The following is a 20,778-nucleotide window of genomic DNA, read 5'->3' on the forward strand; positions in this document are numbered from 1 at the left end:
AGCCCATCAAAAATATTTTAAGTCCTGCTACATTAACAACTTTTAATATATTGAGTGAGCTAGGTACCTAAACGTTAACCATTTTAACTTAATTCTAAAACTGTTAAAATGTTACTCATTATGATTTTAATGAGTTTAAACAATACTCATAACACTGAACTTTTAAATATCATACATACTTTGCAGTTTTTTTTTTTCAAATTGTTTGTGACACTAATTTCTTTTTAAGAAATAAATAACTTTACTGAAGAGGTGATGCCAAGATATTGTAACTTTATAAGCATTTTAACTACCCTATATCTTTTACCATTTTAAAGATTTGCTTAGTGGAAACATTGGCAAATTACGTTTCTGCGCACAAGATTCTAAAAGACTGATTTCATTAAAACATCCAACATTTTTCAAAACTCTTACCATTCACAAATATTTTATGGAAACTATCATTTTACTGGTTAAACAAATATGTATGTGATAGTGGTGTTTTATGCGTCGCCATAATTCCCAACTTTATTTAAACAATTTTTTTAAAGGATTTTGTAAGTGAAACTTTTGAATCTGTGACAACGCCATAAGTATTTCGGCAGGAAACTCTAAACACAGACTAATTGTAGTTGGTCAAAAGATAGTAAAAAAAAATCAAACTAGCTGGGCTATAAGTTCGGGTTTGAGACCCGGAAATAATTATGAAAAACCAATTTCCCCCCCCCCCCCCCCCCCTATTACACTGAGTTTATCATAGAGCCGCTGTTTTGTGGTCATTTGACGCATCCCAAATCAACCGGGAACCAATAATCCAAATATTAATTTTTTTTAGGGAATTAGTTAAAGCCTGTACAGCATACCAAAATAAAACTAAAAACACGGAAACATAAATAAAGTGCGCAGGCTTTCGCGGCCATGGTTTGAAGTAGCTTGGATTCTGAGTTGTAGCCGCGTCCTCGGCGAATAATTCACCGACGTTTCGGTCGGCATTGCAGTCGCCATCATCAAGGGAGCATTTACCTACTGCTACCTAGGTAACTGGTCCCTGATGATGGCGACTGCAATGCCAACCGAAACGTGGTGAATTATTCACCAAGGACACGGCTACAACTACTAGGTAGGTAACTGGTCCCATGATGATGGCGACTGCAATGTCGACCGAAACGTCGGTGAATTATTCGCCAAGGACACGGCTACAACTACTAGGTAGGTAACTGCTCCATGATGATGGCGACTGCAATGTAGACCGAAACGTCGGTGAATTATTCGCCAAGGACACGGCTACAACTACTAGGTAGGTAAATGCTCCATGATGATGGCGACTGCAATGTCGACCGAAAAGTCGGTCAATAATTCACCAAGGACACAGCTACAACTACTAGGTAGGTAACTGCTCCCTTGATGATGGCGACTGCAATGTCGACCGAAACGTCTGTTAATTATTCGCCAAGGACACGGCTACAACCCAGAAGCCAAGCTGCTAGGGAAACATAGATGTTGGTGGACTGTGCAGAGGTTACGGTATGCTATGAAGTGCAGTGGAGGCTCGTGGCCAGTGTTTGGAAAACCACGTTGCAGTGGCGGCTCCAGGAAGACTTCTCGGGCAGGGCTCTCACACACAGGAGGATGCAGTTAATAATCATGACATTGCCCTTGGGATATTCACAAAACATATGGTCTCAAATACTGAAATTTAGTATACTCGTACAAATTATGTTTGAAAGAAGAGTTCAGCACATTAAGAGGCCACTCCAGTGTTTCAGGGGCACTACGCAACCCGCGTTAACCTCATAAGATTCAATGCTATTTTCATTTTGCTTATAACTTATTAACTAATATAGATTTCAAATTATTCTTGCTTGATATGTAAGATAACGATGCTCTTATCAAAGCCCCTTTCTTCAAAAACGTGCATAAATTATGGTTTTATACTAATCTTTACTAATATGTACAAGTGTATTGTCTAGGTTTTAACCATAATTTATGCACGTTTTTGAAGAAAGGGGCTTTGATAAGAGCATCGTTATCTTACATATCAAGCAAGCATCATTTCGAAATCTATATTAGTTAATTAGTTATAAGCAAAATGAAAATAGCATTGAATCTTATGAGGTTAACGCGGGTTGCGTAGTGCCCCTGAAACACTGGAGTGGCCTCTTAACGAAAGTATTTATGGTTAACATTAATATTCCCTACAAAGAAATAATAAGTAAAATTTGGGCCATCCTTCCTCTGGAGCCGCGCTTGCCACGTTGATTGCGGTCGCAGAACTGACAGTGTGGAGGGACGGGAAGCCTACAACTCACAAAGGTTCGGTTCCCTATCACGTTCGTGCAACTTCGGATTTCTCTCAAAAAATTGAAATTAAAAAAAAATCGAAGGGTTAGGTTAGGTAAGGTCAGTCACAACATGCTCGTTTTGATTGGAAACTTCTCATTTAGCGGCTGAAGTGGCGTTAGTACCAAAACGAAAAACCTCGGCAATCTTCGGAAATTCTTGCAGGGAAGCGAAACTACGTGAGTTGTAGGCTTCACGTGGAGGGACATCTCACCGCGTGCGGCGCAGCGCCGGACACTGAGGCCGGCGGGCCGCGGTGCTGGTGCGCCAGGCCAGGGATGTAGTGGCTCATGTACATGATGGAGTGCGAGAACATGGAGTTGGGCACCAGCGGGAACCCAGCCGCCAGTCGCTCAAGGTCAGGCGGCTCGCCGGCCAATCCGCGCGGGCTGGGGCTGCGGTACGCGCGCAGGCGCTCCTCCAAACGCGCGGCGCCCATGCCTGCAAGCACACTCGCAGCTGTGGCGAGAACAACCCAGGTACTCCGCGGCGCACCTCCAGCCTCGCGGCGCCCATGCCTGCAAGCACACTCGCAGCTGTGGCGAGAACAACCCAGGCACTCCGCGGCGCACCTCCAGCCCCGCGGCGCCCATGCCTGCAAGCACACTCGCAGCTGCGGCGCGAACAACCCAGGCACTCCACGGCGCTCCTCCAGCCCCGCGGCGCCCATGCCTGCAAGCACACTCGCAGCTGCGGCGAGAACAACCCAGTCACTCCTCCAGCCGCGTGGCGCCCATGCCTGCAAGCACACTCGCAGCTGCGGCGAGAACAACCCAGGCACTCCTCCAGCCGCGTGGCGCCCATGCCTGCAAGCACACTCGCAGCTGCGGCGAGACAACCCAGGCGCTCCTCCAGCCGCGCCGTGCCCATGCCTGCAAGCACACTCGCAGCTGCGGCGAGAACAACCCAGACACTCCACGGCGCTCCTCTAGCCCCGCGGCGCCCATGCCTGCAAGCACACTCGCAGCTGTGGCGAGAACAACCCAGGCACTCCGCTGCGCTCCTCCGGCCCCGCGGCGCCCATGCCTGCAAGCACACTCGCAGCTGTGGCGAGAACAACCCAGGCACTCCACGGCGCTCCTCCAGCCCCGCGGCGCCCATGCCTGCAAGCACACTCGCAGCTGCGGCGCGAACAACCCAGGCACTCCACGGCGCTCCTCCAGCCCCGCGGCGCCCATGCCTGCAAGCACACTCGCAGCTGCGGCGAGAACAACCCAGTCGCTCCTCCAGCCGCGCCGTGCCCATGCCTGCAAGCACACTCGCAGCTGCGGCGAGAACAACCCAGGCACTCCACGGCGCTCCTCTAGCCCCGCGGCGCCCATGCCTGCAAGCACACTCGCAGCTGTGGCGAGAACAACCCAGGCACTCCACGGCGCTCCTCCAGCCCCGCGGCGCCCATGCCTGCAAGCACACTCGCAGCTGCGGCGCGAACAACCCAGGCACTCCACGGCGCTCCTCCAGCCCCGCGGCGCCCATGCCTGCAAGCACACTCGCAGCTGCGGCGAGAACAACCCAGGCACTCCTCCAGCCGCGTGGCGCCCATGCCTGCAAGCACACTCGCAGCTGCGGCGAGACAACCCAGGCGCTCCTCCAGCCCCGCGGCGCCCATGCCTGCAGGCACACTCGCAGCTGCGGCGCGAACAACCCAGGCACTCCACGGCGCTCCTCCAGCCCCGCGGCGCCCATGCCTGCAAGCACACTCGCAGCTGCGGCGAGAACAACCCAGTCGCTCCTCCAGCCGCGTGACGCCCATGCCTGCAAGCACACTCGCAGCTGCGGCGAGAACAACCCAGGCGCTCCTCCAGCCGCGTGACGCCCATGCCTGCAAGCACACTCGCAGCTGCGGCGAGAACAACCCAGGCGCTCCTCCAGCCGCGCGGCGCCCATGCCTGCAAGCACACTCGCAGCTGCGGCGAGAACAACCCAGGCACTCCACGGCGCTCCTCCAGCCTCGCGGCGCCCATGCCTGCAAGCACACTCGCAGCTGCGGCGAGAACAACCCAGGCGCGGCGCCCATGCCTGCAAGCACACTCGATGCTGCGGCGAGACAACCCAGGCGCTCCTCCAGCCGCGCCGTGCCCATGCCTGCAAGCACACTCGCAGCTGCGGCGAGAACAACCCAGGCACTCCACGGCGCTCCTCCGGCCCCGCGGCGCCCATGCCCGAAAGCACACTCGCAGCTGCGGCGAGAACAACCCAGGCACTCCACGGCGCTCCTCCAGCCCCGCGGCGCTAATGCCTGCAAGCACACTCGCAGCTGCGGCGAGAACAACCCAGGCACTCCACGGCGCTCCTCCAGCCTCGCGGCGCCCATGCCTGCAAGCACACTCGCAGCTGCGGCGAGAACAACCCAGGCGCTCCTCCAGCCGCGCGGCGCCCATGCCTGCAAGCACACTCGCAGCTGCGGCGAGAACAACCTAGGCACTCCACGGCGCTCCTCCAGCCCCGCGGCGCCCATGCCTGCAAGCACACTCGCAGCTGTGGCGAGAACAACCCAGGCACTCCACGGCGCTCCTTCGGCCCCGCGGCGCCCATGCCTGCAAGCACACTCGCAGCTGCGGCGAGAACAACCCAGGCACTCCACGGCGCTCCTCCAGCCTCGCGGCGCCCATGCCTGCAAGCACACTCGCAGCTGCGGCGAAAACAACCCAGGCGCTCCTCCAGCCGCGCGGCGCCCATGCCTGCAAGCACAAAAAGATTTAGAACAAATTTTGCAATAAAAATTCATCTGTCAAGGAAGGAATCAATTTCCGTTAAAGGCAACATTGGTTCATGAACCGAACATGGCATTGAAATGTTGTAGAGACTTACAAGCAAACATAAACCCAAGCATTGATTCAGATATTTGGATACATACTTTTACAGGGAAGTAAAATGTTTTATTTTTATTGGGAGGAAGAGTAAAAAATTTGAATTTTGAAAAGAAAAAAATGCAAATAGTATTATGTAATTGATGTATTATCATTATTATTTTTAAATATAAATAACGAGAACTTGCGTAGCTTAATACATAAAATTAACTTCTTAGGTATTTTTTAATTACAGTTTCTTTAGTTAATGTATAAAAATATTTGAAGGAAATCTCTGAATAGCCTAAAGCTTACTGCTAATTTTACATGCTCTGTTCGTAGGCAAATCAGTGATTTTTACTGGAATAATATTTATAGAATGAGTTTTGAAGCGGAGGCTGTCAACAATATATACAGCCCACGCATACAGGTCGTTGCAGGATGTACAGCCAATGTTTCTCGCCACATGAGAATGATAATTAGTAAACACAGCAACTGTGCCTTTCATTTTCCTGATGATGTTGTGAGGCTGGCTGTGAACATAGAAGAGACTTCAATGTGGGTGACTTACCAGATTCTTCTTCTCCATCCATGGTTTCTTTCTGTTTATCGTCCAAATCTTCAGCTTCTTCGTCATCATCGTCTTCCATTTCCGACACATTTTCGTCGTCGGGCTTCGTTAAGTTATTGCTGTAGTTAGCAGTTGCTAGACTCGGTGATGTGTCTGGTGGTTCCTGCTTGATTCCATCCACCTAAACCAATTATGTTCATGAAGCATTTTCAAGTGAAAAACAAGGCAAAAATACAGAATTAGTGGACAGATTAATGTCCATAAGAATTTTAATAGAAGCTACGATAATTTTAACTTAGAACATGCAGGAGACATGGTAGGTTACATCAAATCCACATTCGGTTCCATTTTGCGGGGTAATGTTGTGGGACCTATCGGGGTACACTTCACACCATACTAGCACCTGTCGGGGAGTGCATGATATACGAGTGTGTGGTGGAGGAATGATTCATGCGTGTCGTGGTGACGCACCATGGGCAGGTGCTGGCTGAGGTAATGTTGTGGGACCTATCAGGGAACGCTTCACACCATACTGGCACCTGTCGGGGGAAGGAAGGGGGTGCATGATAGATGAGTGTGTGGGGGAGGAATGACACATGTGTGTCATTGTGACTCACCATGGGCAGGTGCTGGCTGAGGGGTGACATTGTGGGACCTATCGGGGAACGCTTCACACCATACTGGCACCTGTCGGGGGAAGGAAGGGGGTGCATGATAGATGAGTGTGTGGGGGAGGAATGACACATGTGTGTCATTGTGACTCACCATGGGCAGGTGCTGGCTGAGGGGTGACATTGTGGGACCTATCGGGGAATGCTTCACACCATACCGGCACCCGTAGGGGGAAGGAAGGGGGTGCATGATAGACTAGTGTGTGGTGGAGGAATGACTCATGCGTGTCGTGGTGACTCACCATGGGCAGGTGCTGACTGAGGGGTGACATTGTGGGACCTATCGGGGAATGCTTCACACCATACCGGCACCCGTAGGGGGAAGGAAGGGGGTGCATGATAGACGAGTGTGTGGTGGAGGAATGACTAATGCGTGTCGTGGTGACTCACCATGGGCAGGTGCTGACTGAGGGGTGACATTGTGGGACCTATCGGGGAATGCTTCACACCATACCGGCACCCGTAGGGGGAAGGAAGGGGTGCATGATAGACGAGTGTGTGGTGGAGGAATGACTCATGCGTGTCGTGGTGACTCACCATGGGCAGGTGCTGACTGAGGGGTGACATTGTGGGACCTATCGGGGAATGCTTCACACCATACCGGCACCCGTAGGGGGAAGGAAGGGGGTGCATGATAGACGAGTGTGTGGTGGAGGAATGACTCATGCGTGTCGTGGTGACTCACCATGGGCAGGTGCTGGCTGAGGGGTGACATTGTGGGACCTATCGGGGAATGCTTCACACCATACCGGCACCCGTAGGGGGAAGGAAGGGGGTGCATGAAAGACGAGTGTGTGGTGGAGGAATGACTCATGCGTGTCGTGGTGACTCACCATGTGCAGGTGCTGACTGAGGGGTGACATTGTGGGACCTATCGGGGAATGATTTACACCATACCGGCACCCGTAGGGGGAAGGCATGATAGACGAGTGTGTGGTGGAGGAATGACACAGGCATGTCATTAAGACTCACCGTGGGCAGGTGCTGGCTGAGGGATGACATTGTGGGACCTATCGGGGAATGCTTCCCACCATACCGGCACCCGTAGGGGGAAGGAAGGGGGTGCATGATAGACGAGTGTGTGGTGGAGGAATGACACAGGCATGTCATTGTGACTCACCATGGGCAGGTGCTGGCTGAGGGGTGACGGTGGCCGGTCCTTGCCATTGAGCGCCAGCGACAGCGGGGCCTCGGGGCTGGGAAACCTCGACCTCCCTGGTTCCTCGTCGGCCACCTCGTTGCCATTCGTCCTGTCGTCGGCCACGTCTTGCCGCCGGCTCCTCTCCTGCGGACAGACGTCCTGGTCACCCTCCGTCGACGCCTCTTACAGTGTCTGGCATCACCCTTTTACTATGCATGGATGTGTCAACACAGGTTGCATCGCAAAACCACGACTTTTCTTCCTACCTGTATCTTAGTAGAAACTTCGATGGATTCCGCTATCTGAGTTTTTAGTAGGTTGTAAACAAGCTTAAAATACACCAAATTTAACATGCTACGAAGCATAAATTATATATATATATATTACTGTTTTTTCAGGGTGTGAGCATGAGTTAACACCAAGCCACCGAAAGGAAATAACTATTATTTCACTTCATTAGCTATATATGTAGCAACAGTTACAATTTAAAACGACTGATGACTTAAATAGTATTCTTTACTGCAAGCTTAATTCCGGATTTTTAAAAAAATTCAAGATGTCATCCTTTGCTGACACAGGCTTAGTTATTATGGGAAACGGCCAGGACTTTTCTGATGGCCAAGACGAGTGAGCGAATATTTGCTGACCAATTCTTGCGCCACGCTGGCCAAGCCCTCTTCCAATAAACAGCCAACAAAACACCCAGACACTAGCTCCTCGACGACAGGTACCAAACAGAACTGTGACTCGACAACTAGCTTCTCGGTGACAGTTCAGACCAGACCGCGCTTTCACCAGAAGCTGGATATCCGACCTCAGTTTTGAAGACCAGTTCTGCGATTTGATGGGAAACTATCTTCTCGACGACAGGTACCAAACAGAACTGTGACTTGACAACTAGCTTCTCGGTTACAGTTCAGACCATACCGCGCTTTCACCAGAAGCTGGATCCCCGACCTCAGTTTTGACGACCAGATCTGCAATTTGACGGAAAACTAGCTTCTCGACGACAGATACCAAACAGAACTGTGACGCGACAACTAGCTTCTCGATGAAATTTTTCATCAGACCGGCGACTCTATGGGAAACTAGCTTTTCGATGATAGCTTCTGACTGAACCTGAGGACTGATGGCACCACCACAAACTCCGAAGAAGCAAAAAAAAATATTACAGAAATATTGTCCACACAATACCATTGAATAAATTAATCGATATTCTGTGTTCTTTAGTTCAGTGCTGTAAGATTTAATTATTTCATGCGGAGGATTTTATGTCATATTTAAATGTCAAATTAAATAGATAGTGTCTTCCATGACTGCCACTAAACCAATATTCCATGGTTCTATAGTAGTTTACAAATAAAAGATAATATAACTAAGGCATCTAATTGACAAGTTTCTATAGCGTGAACTAGACGCTATCGACTCGATAAGTAGTTCCAGAAACGAACTAACATGGTTTCGGCCTGCGACTCGATGGTGCGACTCGACCATGCGACTCGACGGAGCGACTTGACCGTGCGACACGACGGAGCGACTAAACGGTGCGACTCGGCGCTGTGACTCGATGGTGCGACTCGAAAATGCGACTCGACAGAGCGACTCGACGGAGCGACTCAACGGTGCGACTCGACGTTGCTACTCGATTCTGCGACTCGACAGGTGACTCGACCGTGCGACACGACAGCGCGACTAAACGGTGCGACTCGGCGCTGTGACTCGATTGTGCGACTCGATGGTGCGACTCGATGCTGCGATTCGACGGTGCGACTCGGCGCTGTGACTCGATGGTGCGACTCGAAAATGTGACTCGACAGAGCGACTCGACGGAGCGACTCGACGGTGCGACTCGACGTTGCTACTCGATTCTGCGACTCGACAGGTGACTCGATCGTGCGACACGAAGGAGCGACTAAACGGTGCGACTCGGCGCTGTGACTCGATTGTGCGACTCGATGGTGCGACTCGATGCTGCGACTCGGCGCTGTGACTCGATGGTGCGACTCGAAAATGTGACTCGACAGAGCGACTCGACGGTGCGACTCGACGCTGCGACTCGAAGGAGTGACTCGACGGTGCGACTCGACAATGCGACTCGACGCTGCGACTTGATGCTGCGACTCGACGGTGCGACTCGACAGAGTGACTCGACGGTGCGACTCGACAATGCGACTTGACGGTGCGACTCGAATGCCGACTGACGCAAGCTCACCTTGGGCGCCGGCGACGCCCTCTCGCCCTCCTTGTCCCCGGTGGTGAGCGACAGCGGCGCCGACGGACTGGCCGAGTAGCGGCCGTCGGCGGCCTGCGAGGTGCGCAGCTCCTCGCGCGGGTCGCGGTAGTCGCGGTAGTCGCGGTAGTCGCGCGGCCGCGCAGGGAGCGGCTCCTCGTCGGCGGGCTCGGGCTCCGAGGTGTCGGAGGGCGGGTAGCCGCGGCCGGGGCTGCGCGCGTGCTGCTGGTGGGCCGGGCCGAGCAGCAGGCCCACGGGCTGCGGCGGGCTGTGGCTGTTGCTGCTGTAGCCGTTCAGCGACAGCGGGCAGCCCATGCCTGGCGACACAACAGCCGCCGTTCCCCTTCTCGTCCCACTGGCCACGTCCCATTCCTCGTACCCAGGGCACGCTTACATGCGTGGTCATCATCCCAGGGATTTATACTACAAGCTTTACAACAATGTTTTGAATTTATACTTCTTTATGAAAAAAATGATGACATTGAATTTTTACGATGCACGCGCAGTATTGCAACAAGGCTACATAGAATAAAAATTATATATGTTAATAGTATAGATAAGGGGAACCTGCTCCAGGGTCCAGGGTGAGGAGCCAGAGAACTCAGAAATGACTCAAAATGACACAAAAATTCCCGTTTTAAGGAAAAATTTCTCGTTTTCTTCCACAAAAATTCAAAAATTAGGATTTCTAAAAACCTGAAAATACTTTTGCCTTAGAAAGAACACCAAATCCTAAAAGCAGCTTAAAAGTCCTAATTGCTAGCCTCTCTAAGCCGCTGATGTCATCTAGGAGTATGATGCCATCGTTGCAATTTCCGTCACGGCCGCCATCTTGAACATATTTATTTATTAACGAAAAAATTAGAAAAAAGTTTTAAATTATTAAAAAAATTATTAAATAAAATTTTAATAAAAATATTTTTTAAAACTTACTTTTACGAGTCCTCGGTTGGAACCCGACAAGTGCAAAAAAATGGCGCCTGATCCTTCCTCCAAAGAAGCCGCTGGCAGACTGTCTCCCCCCACGACTTATGTCGAAGTATATATATCGTCACCTAGTATGACGTCATGTCCGCCATCTTGAAAATCCATAATTTTAAAGCTAGAAAATCGGGAAAGTTTTCAAAAATCTTTAAAAAAAATAATAAATCGAATTGAATAATAAAAATTTTGTAAAATGTTACTTAAAAACCACTGTTGCATTCATTGTTACAGTCGCTATCTTGGATTATATAAATGTTGCATGTTTCATTACGTCTGACATCTTGGTTGAGTACGATGTCATCGTTACACTTTACGTTACGACCGCCATATTGGATCCTATTAATGTTGCATGTTTCGTTACGGTCGCCATCTTGGAATCGTGTAATTATTTAGCTATAAATTCGGGAAAAATTCCAAAATTCACCGAAAAAATCACACATTACTTTACATATTGAATCGATACTAGTTTCAATCTCTGAACGAAGCTAAAAATAAATTTAATTTAAATACCAGAAAAGTGTCAGGTTCGAGGAATTAAACACCGCAAGTTCTTTTACAAACATAATATTTAATACATAATTTCTATTTTACTACAGGATCACTTGCGAAAGCCAGCAATCTTATAAACATTTGCACTCGTCCGGTCCAAACCGAGGACTCGTAAAAGTAAGTTTTTAAAAATATTTTTTTTGAAATTTTATTTAATAAATTTTTTAATAATTTAAAAAAATTCAGATTTTTTCGTTAATAAATAAATATTTTCAAGATGGTGGCCGTAACGGAAATTGCAACGATGACGTCATACTCCTAGATGACGTCAGCGGTTTAGAGCGGCTAGCTCTTAGGACTTTTAAGCCGATTTTAGGATTTTGTGTTCTTTCTAAGGCAACAGTATTTTCAGGTTTTTCGAAATCCTAATTTTTCAATTTTTGTGGAAGAAAACGAGAAATTTTTCCTCAAAAGGGGAATTTTTTAGTCATTTTGAGTCATTTTTTTAGGAATGTTTGAGTCCAAAATGGCCGCCGTGACGTCATGATCAAAGATGGAGGTCGGCTCCTCTGGTTCCTTACCCTAGACCCTGACGCAGGAGCCTCTTTTCTATACTACTTATGTTCTTTTAAATCAAATTCTTTAGTGATTGATATTGAAAACTAGTCCATATAATTTAAATATTTATTATAAATATTAGTGATGTAAAATGTGTTCATAATCTTTTTAAATTGTTTTAGATAAGTGAGGTTATGTTCCCGTATGTATAATTTATTTGCATTATAAAAAATATTTTTATTTATTATTAAATAATTACAATTTACAAAATTAGACTAAACATTCAACATATTTATTGATTTACATTAATAATTAAAATTTATCCCAATAACTTTACTAAATAAAAAAATTATTTTATTAATATGTTTTTATTAATATCAAATAATAAGTACTAATTATTTAATTTTTTTAATTTGATATAATAATGATTTATAAAGCATATGATTGTATCACTTCAGTCCTATTATTAAAATATTTCCATTAATTACTTGAATTCAAAATTAAAGATAGTTTTTTACAATGCCTAGTACATGCGCCCAATTTTTTTGTTATTCTGTAGACTAACCAAAGAATTCAATGGGTGAAGATGTAATAAAAAATAATTCTCTTAAATATTCGACTTACAGAAAATAAAAAAAGAACTTAATATAGAAAAACAATATCTGCGAAAAAAATATTGATCATAACAAATGATATAATAATTTTCAGTATAATGAGAGATTATTGTGGCTTCTAAACGACGTCAGCTGACGCCTTGTTCTGCACACACGAAACCAAAGACGGCTAGAATGTAATACTGTGGATTTTAATGTTTCTTCGTTGAAATATATCTTACGCGGGCCATAGGCCAGAGGCACCAACCACGCCTTGTTGCAGACACATGTAGCTACCATCGATGTTCAGTCAAAAGTTAATCTATCTTGAAGATGGCTGCACCGAGGCATGCCGAAACGTCGGACGTGGCAAGAAAAAGTTTTTATTTCTCGTGTGTGAATGTTTGAAGGGACCAGGGAAGGCTCACCTGGCCCGACGCTACGCAGCTCCGCCCGCTTCTGCGCGGCGCGCGCGTTTTTGAACCAGTACACCACGTTGTTCACGTCCAAGGGCTTCCTGCCTCGCCGCGACTCCAGCCCGTTCAGCTCCTTCACGTAGTGGTGGATCTGCAACACCCAGCCGCCGTCACTCGGGCCCACCAGCCACCTACCCCACCGCCCGACCCTCCAGTTGAGCGCCCCACTCCTCACTCTCCGCGTAGTGGTGTATCGCCGTCACTCGGGGCCACAGCCACCGCCCTAACCGCCAGTTCCCAGTGTGAACACTCCTCACTGCCGAGCGACCCTCATCAGACCGAGACACGCTCGGGAGTGGGGCTCTCGAGGTAGGAGGGGTTGAGCGCCCCACTCCTCACTCTCCACGTAGTGGTGTATCGCCGTCACTCGGGGCCACAGCCACCGCCCGAACCGCCAGTTCCCAGTGTGAACACTCCTCACTGCCGAGCGACTCTCATCAGACCGAGACACGCTCGGGAGTGGGGCTCTCGAGGTAGGAGGGGTTGAGCGCCCCACTCCTCACTCTCCACGTAGTGGTGTATCGCCGTCACTCGGGGCCACAGCCACCGCCCGAACCGCCAGTTCCCAGTGTGAACACTCCTCACTGCCGAGCGACCCTCATCAGACCGAGACACGCTCGGGAGTGGGGCTCTGGATGTAGGAGAGGGTTAAGCGCCCCACTCCTCACTCTCCACGTAGTGGTGTATCGCCGTCACTCGGGGCCACAGCCACCGCCCGAACCGCCAGTTCCCAGTGTGAACACTCCTCACTGCCGAGCGACTCTCATCAGACCGAGACACGCTCGGGAGTGGGGTTCTCGAGGGAGGAGGGGTTGAGCGCCCCACTCCTCACTCTCCACGTAGTAGTGTATCGCCGTCACTCGGGGCCACAGCCACCGCCCGAACCGCCAGTTCCCAGTGTGAACACTCCTCACTGCCGAGCGACCCTCATCAGACCGAGACACGCTCGGGAGTGGGGCTCTGGATGTAGGAGAGGGTTAAGCGCCCCACTCCTCACTCTCCACGTAGTGGTGTATCGCCGTCACTCGGGGCCACAGCCACCGCCCGAACCGCCAGTTCCCAGTGTGAACACTCCTCACTGCCGAGCGACTCTCATCAGACCGAGACACGCTCGGGAGTGGGGTTCTCGAGGGAGGAGGGGTTGAGCGCCCCACTCCTCACTCTCCACGTAGTGGTGTATCGCCGTCACTCGGGGCCACAGCCACCGCCCGAACCGCCAGTTCCCAGTGTGAACACTCCTCACTGCCGAGCGACCCTCATCAGACCGAGACACGCTCGGGAGTGGGGTTCTCGAGGGAGGAGACGTGTGTGGGAGTGTTGAGCGCCCCACTCCTCACTCTCGGAAAAGCACTAGTGAAGTGACGCTGTAGTGCTGCAGTTTTCGTTATCATTAAAATGAGAGAGTTGTATTTTTTTTTTCAATTCACTTTTAGTAAATTGTAGCAATATCAACACGTATATAGTCTTTTTTGTAAACATTTGGGAACGTAAAATACGTAATGGTATGCCAAATGAAACGTATGATAGTAAAAACTACCCTAGAATATATTTGGTAAAATAAAATAAACGTACAAAGAAGTAATTGCAAGTTTTAAAATACGTAATGAAAATGCTTTACATGCATTATTAATCACTCATAGTCTCCACCAGAAACTCTGTACGTCTAGAAAGCGTAATGGTTTAGCGCGCGATTATGGTGTGCGAGAGGTAGTTATTGATGTGGATCAAAACATCATCACTGCAACGGCCAATTTTTTCCTATTTTTTTTTAAATAACGGGTTACGGGATTATACATATTGTACCTTAAGAAAATATGTGTTAACAGTTTTTGTTTATCTTATTGTTATAATATTATTAAATACATAGCTCAGACCATTGGTTTTATTATTTCATACTGGGTAGATCGTTGATCATATTGGTATTTGGAAGTTTTTTTTTCTCTCAAACTTTTAATCTAAATGAAGGGGAGAAATAGAAGAGTAGACATAGCCCTTTCTGTCTGAACGATAAAGAGTCAGCACTGGGTTGGTTCGCAGGGCACTTAATCAGTTTTTAAGCTTCGAAATTAAACTGAGAAATTTTTAATGACTTCACTTTTAAAGTTGGCAATCTGGATTATTTCTAACCGACAATTCACGAATTTGACCTTTGAACAGTACAAGTTTGTAGTATTAGATTTCTATGAATATTATAATAATCTGAAAAACAGAGTAATTGTTAACATAGTTCTTTTCTCAGACATCCATAAACATAATTCGGAGTCATAACTTAATTAATTTCGTATTAAGCGTAGGTGCCCACTTTTCCCAAGTAGTCACATTATAACTGGGAACTTAAAAGTGGGCTTAGAGTCGTTGGTATGCCATTTTTCAAACCCACTGTTACGGTTTTTTCACAAGTTTATTTCTTTCGCAGTGGAATCCAAATATTTTTTTAAAATTTAATTTCATAATTTTCCTTATAATGTAATACCTACTACTAGAAAAAATAACAATTTAAAGGATTCGTTGAAAATATAACCGTAAAATATTGTCAAATACTTTTGCTATAAATTTTCCTTGGATTAAGCAATTATAACATTTTCGGAATTAAAAAATTCAGCAGAAGTTCTAAACATGTTTATTCAACTAGTATGCCAATCCCAGCTAAAAGCACATTCCTCAATAATCAAATAGTGCGGACATAAGAACCAGATAGGACAGTAAAAGTCTGAGTCTCAGCAACTACTCATATTTTACATCTGCCGGACTGACTCACACGAATATCCGTGCGTCGGTAGTGAATACATGTTTCACAAGATGAATTATTTGAGCGGTTCACAGGCCAGAAGGTGAATAAAATTTTTTTTTTTATCCCGCCACTTCGCTTGCATCCACGAACCGGGCTTATCTCGGGGTAGCGTTTACGTCTGCATTTATTGCTTCGCCACACCGAGCAGGTCGTATTTCACAAGACTGTTTGCTTGTTGGGAGAGAACGATAGCCATCTATTCCGACCCCTGGCGGGGAATGCAACATTTCCTTGTCGTAACACCAACACAGAAACAAACTAAAAATTACTACTGTAAACTGCACCAACAAGCACAGAAAAGGTTTTTTTTTTTTTTTGTTTTGTGATATGACATTTCTTATTAAGCTACAAAAAAATTTTTGTCACACAAATTTGCAACATTACTGAGTCAAAGATTCTTTGATTCGGTTCCTGACAGGGTCCCATACCGTTCACTTTTGGAGAGAGTCCTTGCCGCATTCAGGACTTGGTGTTGTTCTTCTCCTCCATGCTAGGGAAGGCAGTGTTGAATCACTGCAGCACCAGTAGCACTCTGAGGCGGCAATCCAGACATGCTGCTTCCCATGACGCGGCGTTTAAAGCATCGGCGACACAAGGCGCTATTCTCGCTATGTTTGCAATGTTCGCTACGCGAGTGAAATATAGCCAGCTGAAACTCAGGTGTCACTGGCCACACCAGGCTGTGTTCGCTTTGTTCGCTATGTTCGCTACGCGAGTGAAATATAGCCAGCTGAAACTCAGGTGTCACTGGTCACACCAGGCTATGTTCGCTATGTTCGCGGTGTTCGCTACGCGAGTGACATATAGCCAGCTGCAACTCAGGTGTCACTGGCCACACAAAGCTGTGTTCGCTATGCTCGCTATGTTCGCGATGTTCGCTACACGAGTGAAATATAGCCAGCTGCAACTAAGGTGTCACTGGCCTCACCAGGCTGTGTTTACTGTGTTCGCTATGTTCGCTATTTTGGCGATCCTGGCGACGTCGCCGGATGTTTGATTCTCGGCTATTTTTATAAACGTCGCTGACTTCGCGCATGCGCAGATAATAAAACCAACATCTGTTTTCCCGCGGAATTTTGCTGTACTCTTGCGTTGGCTTTTCATGAAGTTTAATTACCCTCAGTATTGTGCTTTAAATATTCAAGTCGACGGAAAAGTTATTCGAAACGTTACGCTAATATCCATGTATATGGAATAAATCCATGAAAGAATATAGAAGGCAGGATATGCTGGACAATGCCGGGGATGATATCAAACTGAGTTGAATTTATTCTGAAATAATGTATAAATTTGGTTTTGTCCTCACAAGAAAATGCTTCATAAAATGATAAAATCCTTCAAATGCTTTTGTTTAGAAATTAAATTCTAAAACCCATTTTTTTTTACGTTCACATACTGTGAGAGCCAGCAGAATATTATTATTGTCGGAATCATCACTGTAATCCCACGGCATGCGTCTCTCCGACATCGCGAACAAGACTGTCCTGTCTGGCCGCCTGGCGCAGCGAACATAGCGAACACATAGAACATATCGTTGCTATCTCAGTGCCATGTCAGTTGTATAAAATTTGACAGTTCTCTGGAGTCGTTCCTGTGGAGCCTGCAGAGCTTGCAGGATTGTTTGCGAGCTCTGTCGACAGACACCACCGAGAGCTTACAGACGAGTTGCTTCACGAAGACTTCTTCTATGGTGAAGATCAGTCAAGCTCCCAGTTCGGACCCCTCATTATGGACTGAATTGAGGTCCTCTGCACACACGACCAGTCCAGGTGCTCAGTCCTGACTGCTCAACCCGAAATGACAGTTTGGACTGAATTGAGGTCTTCTGCACACATGACCAGTCCAGGTGTTCAGTTCTATCCGCTCAGCCCGAACTGACAGTTTGGACTGAATTTAGGCCCTCTGCATACATGATCAGTCCATGTACTCATATCGGACTGCCAGTACCTTTAAGTACATAAAACACCAATACCATTCCATGCCGTCTTCCCATTCGACCGCTAGCGCATGTGTTGGAGTGGCGTCGCCGCTGACGCACTCTCCTCCTCTACCGGTTCCCCCACCACGTATCGAACTATTCCCTTCATTTCGTAAAGCTCAAAAATTGTAGTCCTCCTCAGCAAATAAGTTTTTACATACTTGCCATCCGAAATGGCGGAGTGGTGGACGAGGTAGTCTCACCTGCTGTCTGCTGGGGTGTTGGTTCTCGGAGAACCAGCGCTGCAACTTGGGCAGCTCCAGCTCGGGGTCGAAGCTGGTCCTCATGCGGGTCTTCTGCGTGGGGTACTGGCTCTGCACCGTCTGCAACCCCACGTCACCCCCACGTCAACCCCACGTCACCCCCACATCAACCCCACGTCACCCCCACGTCACCCCACGTCAACCCCATGTCACCCCCACGTCACCCCCACGTCACCCGCACGTCACCCGCACGTCACCCGCACGTCACCCGCACGTCACCCCACGTCACCCCCACGTCACCCCCGTCACCCGCACGTCACCCCCATGTCATCCCACGTCACCCACACGTCACCCCCACGTCACCCGCACGTAACCCACACGTCACCCCACGTCACCCACACGTCACCCCCACGTCACCCCACGTCACCCACACGTCACCCCCACGTCACCCCCACGTCAACCCCACGTCACCCCCACATCAACCCCACGTCACCCCCACGTCACCCCACGTCAACCCCATGTCACCCCCACGTCACCCCCACGTCACCCGCACGTCACCCGCACGTCACCCGCACGTCACCCGCACGTCACCCGCACGTCACCCGCACGTCACCCCACGTCACCCCCACGTCACCCCCACGTCACCCCCGTCACCCGCACGTCACCCGCACGTCACCCCCATGTCATCCCACGTCACCCACACGTCACCCCCACGTCACCCGCACGTAACCCGCACGTCACCCCACGTCACCCCACGTCACCCCCACGTCACCCCACGTCACCCACACGTCACCCCCACGTCACCCCCACGTCAACCCCACGTCACCCGCACGTCACCCCCACGTCAACCGCACATTACCCCCACGTCAACCCCACGTCACCCACACGTCAACCCCACGTCACCCCCACGTCACCCCACGTCACCCCACGTCACCCCCACGTCACACCCACGTCACCCCCACGTCACCCCCACGCCATCCCCACGTCCCCCGCACGTCACCCTCATATCACCCCCACGTCAACCCCACGCCAACTCCACATCACCCCCACATCACCCCCACGTCACCCCCATGTCAACCCCACGTCACCCCCATGTCACCCCCACGTCACCCCCACGTCACCTGCACGTCACCCCACATCACCCCACGTCACACCTACGTCACTCCACATCACCCCACGTCACCCCACGTCACCCTCACGTCACCCCACGTCACCCCCAGCCGTACCGCCGCCCTCCCGCCCACACTGGTTAGTTCCAGGCGAGAGTGGCACAAGGGTAGTCCTTGGACACTCAGTAGCCAACGATATCACTTGAATTGGCACATGCTAAAAGGGCCTCAGTCCAAACAACCCAGTTTTGAGCGAAAACGAATACATCAGTCCTTAAGCAACCCTTTTAGCGTACGTTAAGAATTTCCCTAGCTAATATTAGCTAACCCGCACGTTTGACTCAATGCTAGATAGTTGAAGCTATCCTATAACATGCAATTTTCATGCTTAACTCACTTTGCCATTTTTTAATACAGAGGCCCTTTTAGCATGTGCCGATTCACTTGTAGATTTGCAAGGCAGAGCTTTGTAACATTCACAATTTACAAGTGATATCGTCGGCTACCGGGTTCCCAACGATTTCCCTTTTAAAAAAATACAATTTTGTTTACAGTGTACGAGTAATGTCTGGTGAAATGAAACATTTAAAGCATAGCTTAAAATAATCGGATTAACGTTAAGTGCAACTTGGGTACTTTAAGTTTCACCTAGTTGTGGTGATACTGGCCCTTAGTGGCTTGTGTTATGTTAATTTTGTAATTTTATTTCTGGTTTGGGTAGTGACTTTTTTTTTTTTTGCTAAACACATCACAGCTAGGTAAATCTCGGATCCCAATAATTTATCATTGTTTATCGGGTCAAACACCATTATTGCAGTAATATAAACTGAATTTATGTAAATGTTTTAATAATATTTTCTTACATGCTAACCCCTGTACTGTATTCGACGAACACTAATATAAAAAAAAAAGCCAGTTAATGTGGATTAGGCCTCTCCAACTTGCAATTTAAAATATTTTTATAACGCTTGCAATAAAGTCTCCGTGCATAATGTTTTTGGTTTGACATGGCATAGGACTTAGCAATGGCTACTTGAAGTCAACACGTAAGAACTGGCGTTGTTATCATGATAGTTGTAGTCTCCTGCGTAAAGTAACACGTCATTTCCTAGCGGCGATTAAAGACTAGAGCCTGTTTGTAAATACGTGGTTGCAAAAAGATATAGAAAGTCTGGAAGATATTATTTATGCCTTGACATGCCAAAAATTGGGATTAATAGTTAAAAATTTGAATTATAGCAAAAAAGATGGAAAAATTCAAGATGGCGGATCCTAATCCTCCTTGGTAATTTTTTTTATACTTGAAAATGTTATTCGACTCGTACATTTTAAATTGTTTTTACACATTCATGGACAGAGATTTACGAAAACATCTTACTGCCATCACCTATATCTTAAAGTCTCCATAACATCATATTTTTCGCCTTTTAACTCCGGATGAATTTAATGCATCTTGAAGCTACCTTCTTTTTTGTAGCCATTTTTCAGTTAATATTAACTGTCTCAATTTTAACTATAGGTTTATTTTACTGGTAAAAACTTAAAAATCTTGTAAAAAATCGGCAAATTAAATTGTACTGCTTGAGTATATTGTCATAAATCTTTATAGCTAATTATATTTTTCGTAATACGCAATACCGGTATAATATGTATAGTGTAAACGTGCCAAAAATATTTCATTCAACCCTACTAAAAGTTAACAGATTGGAAACACCTGTATTCACTTTCGGCTCGACTGAAATGACGGAAAATACACGAAATGAAAAATTTGTAAATGGCATTCTTCAGAACGTGCTTTGCTTTATTCACAGTCTTCTGTTCTTAAGGATACGTTTAGCTTCTATGCACTATGAGAGTTCCTAAATGTTTTTTTTTT

The 20,778-nt window shown here is 47.9% G+C and overlaps 1 protein-coding gene across 2 annotated transcripts in view; it reads right to left on the reverse strand.

Moving 5' to 3' along the window:
• The window catches only part of LOC134529059 (uncharacterized), a 374,727-nt gene that overhangs the window by 12,896 nt on the left and 341,053 nt on the right, over positions 1–20,778 (reverse strand). For both annotated transcript variants that reach the window (XM_063362763.1, XM_063362764.1), the window contains exons 7-12: positions 17,794–17,913; positions 12,774–12,912; positions 9,704–10,038; positions 7,471–7,635; positions 5,680–5,860; positions 2,534–2,760 (exon numbers count right to left, since the gene is read on the reverse strand). In XM_063362763.1, the coding sequence (XP_063218833.1) occupies positions 2,534–2,760; positions 5,680–5,860; positions 7,471–7,635; positions 9,704–10,038; positions 12,774–12,912; positions 17,794–17,913 (1,167 nt within the window). The remainder of the gene's footprint in view (positions 1–2,533; positions 2,761–5,679; positions 5,861–7,470; positions 7,636–9,703; positions 10,039–12,773; positions 12,913–17,793; positions 17,914–20,778) is intronic.

Source organism: Bacillus rossius, chromosome 2 (assembly GCF_032445375.1).
Source record: "Bacillus rossius redtenbacheri isolate Brsri chromosome 2, Brsri_v3, whole genome shotgun sequence".
Lineage (NCBI taxonomy): Eukaryota > Metazoa > Arthropoda > Insecta > Phasmatodea > Bacillidae > Bacillus > Bacillus rossius.